Raw genomic sequence first — 4,030 nt, forward strand, 5'->3', positions numbered from 1 at the left:
AGATCATTGATATCTCTACCAAATCGTCTTTAGAACGTGGCACATCCCTTCATTTGTTAGTTCTCTTTTATTTTCTCTCAATAATATTTTATATCTTTGATATAAATGTCATATCTTTCATTAAATTTATTTAAGGTAATTGACACTGTTTTAGTGGCATTTCTGTTTTTGTTGAGGTCAAACTAACAAAAAGAAAAATGCACAAATCAGCGCAGTGTTTTTTTGATATGCATATGCACCCATGTAACCGCCCACAAGATTGAGGACTTTTCCAGAATCCCAGAAAGCTGCATCACAGCCCCTTCCAGTCAGTACTCTCCCCAACCATGACCACTGTTTTGACTTCTATCTTACAAATCAGACCTTCGCCTGACCTTACAGTCTTAAATCCTCTGTCTGGTGTATTCCCCAGAGCCTCTCCCCCTGGCAGGTTGCAAACTCCATTCATAGTCTCGCAAACCTACTAAAAACTCCACTCTACTTTTCAGAGACTTTCTCCTTAGGTATTTAGTGTCCTGACCTGACCATTCCCAGAATTCATTAAATTTTCTGAGTGGAAAATCAACTATTTGGTTGAAGGCCCTCAAAGCATTCGTAAACTCTCCTGGTTTCTCTATCCCCACCAAGAGTTCTCCACAATGAGAAGCTCAGGTTTTTATTCTTCTGCTCATGCCCAGAATGAGCAAATTACTCCAAGGCAAACACTGTTTGGCTCAGCTCTCTGAGGTTCTTCTCTGTCTGGAGGAGTCATAGGGCCCCCAGATGTGTGCAGAAAATTTACAAATTTGATCTAGATGTACACTGGACTGCTGGCTTGCCATGAGCTGTCCTATTCCACTCAGAAACAGAGGTTCTTTCTCCTGTGATTTTTGAAAAGCCAATCGTTGGCCTTTTGGGATAGTGAGATCAACAAGACCCCTGTGCTTCCAGGGCTCATAATTTAATAGGGAAATTAAATGCATAAAAGTGAATTATAATACACAAGCAATTTTAGGCTTAATTAATAAAATAATTATAATAATTACATTAATAAAAATTTGTACAGAGTGTTATGAGAGCTTATGGGAGGTATTGGTTCTTTCTAAAGTGTTAAGTGAGGTTCAATAAAATATTTGAACTAAACTTTTAAAACTGAGAGGATCTCCTCTCAGAAGTAGTAGCATCAATCAAAAAATAGGCATCAAAATTGAATGGTATATTTGGGGCTAAGTGAATTATCTGGTGTTGCCAGATTGTGGTGTGTTTTGGATCTTGTAGGGAAATTTTGGAGTAGTCCATGAGTTTTTATACTTTAATGTATAGGAATTGTGGGAGAGCTTGTAAGTTTTCTCTTTAGTCAGTTAAGAAATTGAACCAAGTGAGGCATAATGTCCTTTGTATTCTGACATTATCTTACTTTATGTGAAGGGGAACCAGGAATGAACAAATCACCTCCTCTCAGCACATATGTGGATGGGATTTGATATAAGTCAATGTCACTCTGTGAACCTCTGAAGGTGGAGTTACATAAAAGTATTTTTTATGAGGGGAATAGGTCATCACGTATTCACAGAGAGATGGGACTTTGTCCCTGGCCACTGGTGTGGAAGGCAGGGGTATCTCCCCCTCCCCAACGAGTTAATAACCCGAGACACAGACCACAGCGGAGGCATTCATTGTTTTAATCACCAGTCTGGCCAATTAGCTGAAGACTCTGCAAATCTGTCATCCTTGGAACCCAAAAGTCTGTGAGAGGCCTTGCTAGGGCTTTCCTGGGGGACATGGAAATGATATGCAAAAACAATGTGACCAAGGAACTGGCTAGGACTTGGATGAATGGCAGCCAGGAAGGCGACTGCTAAGTTGGACTGGCCTTTCTAGTTGACGGAGGGGAGTTATTCCAGGATACAGGGATTGGGGCACAGAAAGGCTGTCAAAGAATTCTTAGGGTTATAAGCATTCCCTTTAAATCTTAATTGTTTTTACAATACTTTGACTTTCCTGGTTAATGTCTGTACCCACTAAGTTTTAAGTAATTAGTACATGGAAATATCAGACATGGGTGCTGATTTTAAGGGAAAATAGAGAAGGTGGTAATTAGTTCCTTTTCAAGTCAGTGTGTTAAATGAGAAAACAATTTATTATTGACATTGCCTATGGTGGTGACTAGAATTCAGGGAGTAAATCCCAAGAGAAGAATAAAGCTCAAAAGGAGAAAATCTGGCTTTGTTTATCTGCTCCTTCCCACCTAGATGCTCTCCTTCAAAGACTCAATCTCTCTTCGCATCTGAGAGGTTTGCTGCCTCTTTCTAACACATGCAGCCAGTCTCACACTAGAGCCAGGAAGGTCAGGAAGCCTGCTGTACAAATAAGACTTCTTTCATAAGCTATGTAGTTAGACTAACTGACAGAACCAATCTTGTGTACTTTGCACAAACTCTCCGTCCCTGGCTATCCTGATACAACATTTCCCTGTGTAAGAAAACAACTTTGACTTTGAGAGACAGGATAGATTGTCTCAGGATAGCTCTGGAAAACCAACACAGCAGAATGGAAAACTAAGCTCACACTAGAACTTGCTAAGCACTAAATGAGTGAGTAGATAAGTGAGAGAATGAGGGTGAGTCGATGCATAAATGAATGAACAATAAATAAACAAATACATGAAAAAGTCACTTGCACATGTTTGTAGAAGTGTTTTGTAGCACTCAAGTCATTTGTGTACCTTTACCTGAGATGTGTCAGCATCTGACCCTCCCCCATTAGTGCAAGGGCGACGCCCTGAACTCCAGGGCACACGCGCGCACTTGCACACTCGCTTACCAAAATCTTCCCTCCAGACGGATGAATGGATCACAGAATGGTGCTGAAAGTGGGCAGGGACAATCAGTCCAAGAAATAGACAAATTTATTACATGAATCACAAATTTATTAGTGGAGAAAATAGGGGAGAAGCCCAAAGAGGGGGCATTGGAGAAGGGAATGATGCAGAAGCTGTGCATTGGCCACTGGTGTCCCCACTCATCAGGGTGGGGCCCCAGAAGAAGTCTCGATACTTTCCTTGCTTTGGGACTTGGAGGGGCCTTAGTCATGGCCAGGCTGGAGATTGGAGAGGATGAGGTCACTCTCATTCCTACCCGGCAGGGTGTCAGGGTGGGGTATAGAAGAAGCTTTGGGGCCAAGGTGGTGTGTGTGATGGGGACTTTGATGGGAAGAAAGCCTTACAATTCTTCATTGCACCCTGAGCAGGAGGAAGGGGGAGAGGGTGGAAGAGGGAGATGGAGGCAGATCCTGGAGCTGGAGAAAAGAGGAGCAGGAAGAAGAGAAGGCTCCATTCATCTGGCAGCCTGGATGGTGGACAGGCGGTGATCTCCAGGCCATCCTCACTTCTGTTTACTCTTGGGGGCTTGCTGGGCTGAGGGACACTTCTGCTGGGCTGGAATGGCTGTGCCCTTGGGTGGGCATTGCTTCTTGGCCTGAGGCGCATGTTGATCCTTGGTTTTGGGTACACATGTCTCTTGGCATTTGACAGGGGGTGGCTGACAGGGCTGCTTCACCTGCTGCTGCTGGACCTTCTGGGGTGGGCACTGCTGCTGCTGCTGCTGCTGGGAAGACATTGCTCCAGGAACAGGTGAGCCTGAAGGAAACCGCATAGGGACGCCATGAGAAGGGCTCCCCCACCCCTCCTACCTCCTGATTCCTAGAGGAGGGTTTTCCTCCAGCAGCTAAGGACATGATACATGATTAGCAGCCTCAGATTGATTAATGGATTAATTCACACACACCCATTGTGATCTTTCTCTTTCTTCATTCTTCTATGCTATTTGGATTTCCTATATTCCTTCATCCTCCCATCACCACCTGACTTACCTGAATACATAATTTATTTCTTGGTTTTACCAGGAAATAAGATGGAGCGTTGAGTTGAGGATAAAAAGGTAGCCTAGATATTTTACAAGGTCAAAGCATGCAATCTTAGCTGCTAGATCTGGGCAATGTCAACTGGCTACCTTGGATAAGGGATGGAGGGGCATGAGGAAGAGGACAAGGG

At 43.5% G+C, this 4,030-nt stretch overlaps 1 protein-coding gene across 1 annotated transcript; it reads right to left on the bottom strand.

Annotated features, from left to right (window-relative positions):
• Positions 1-3,362: 3,362 nt before the first annotated feature.
• On the bottom strand, positions 3,363-3,596 carry SPRR4 (small proline rich protein 4). The gene has a single exon (XM_069478742.1). The coding sequence runs from the start codon at positions 3,594-3,596 to the stop codon at positions 3,363-3,365; it is 234 nt and encodes a 77-aa protein (XP_069334843.1).
• Positions 3,597-4,030: the final 434 nt, after the last annotated feature.

The sequence above is a fragment of the Eulemur rufifrons genome, chromosome 8 (assembly GCF_041146395.1).
Source record: "Eulemur rufifrons isolate Redbay chromosome 8, OSU_ERuf_1, whole genome shotgun sequence".
Taxonomy (NCBI): Eukaryota; Metazoa; Chordata; class Mammalia; order Primates; family Lemuridae; genus Eulemur; species Eulemur rufifrons.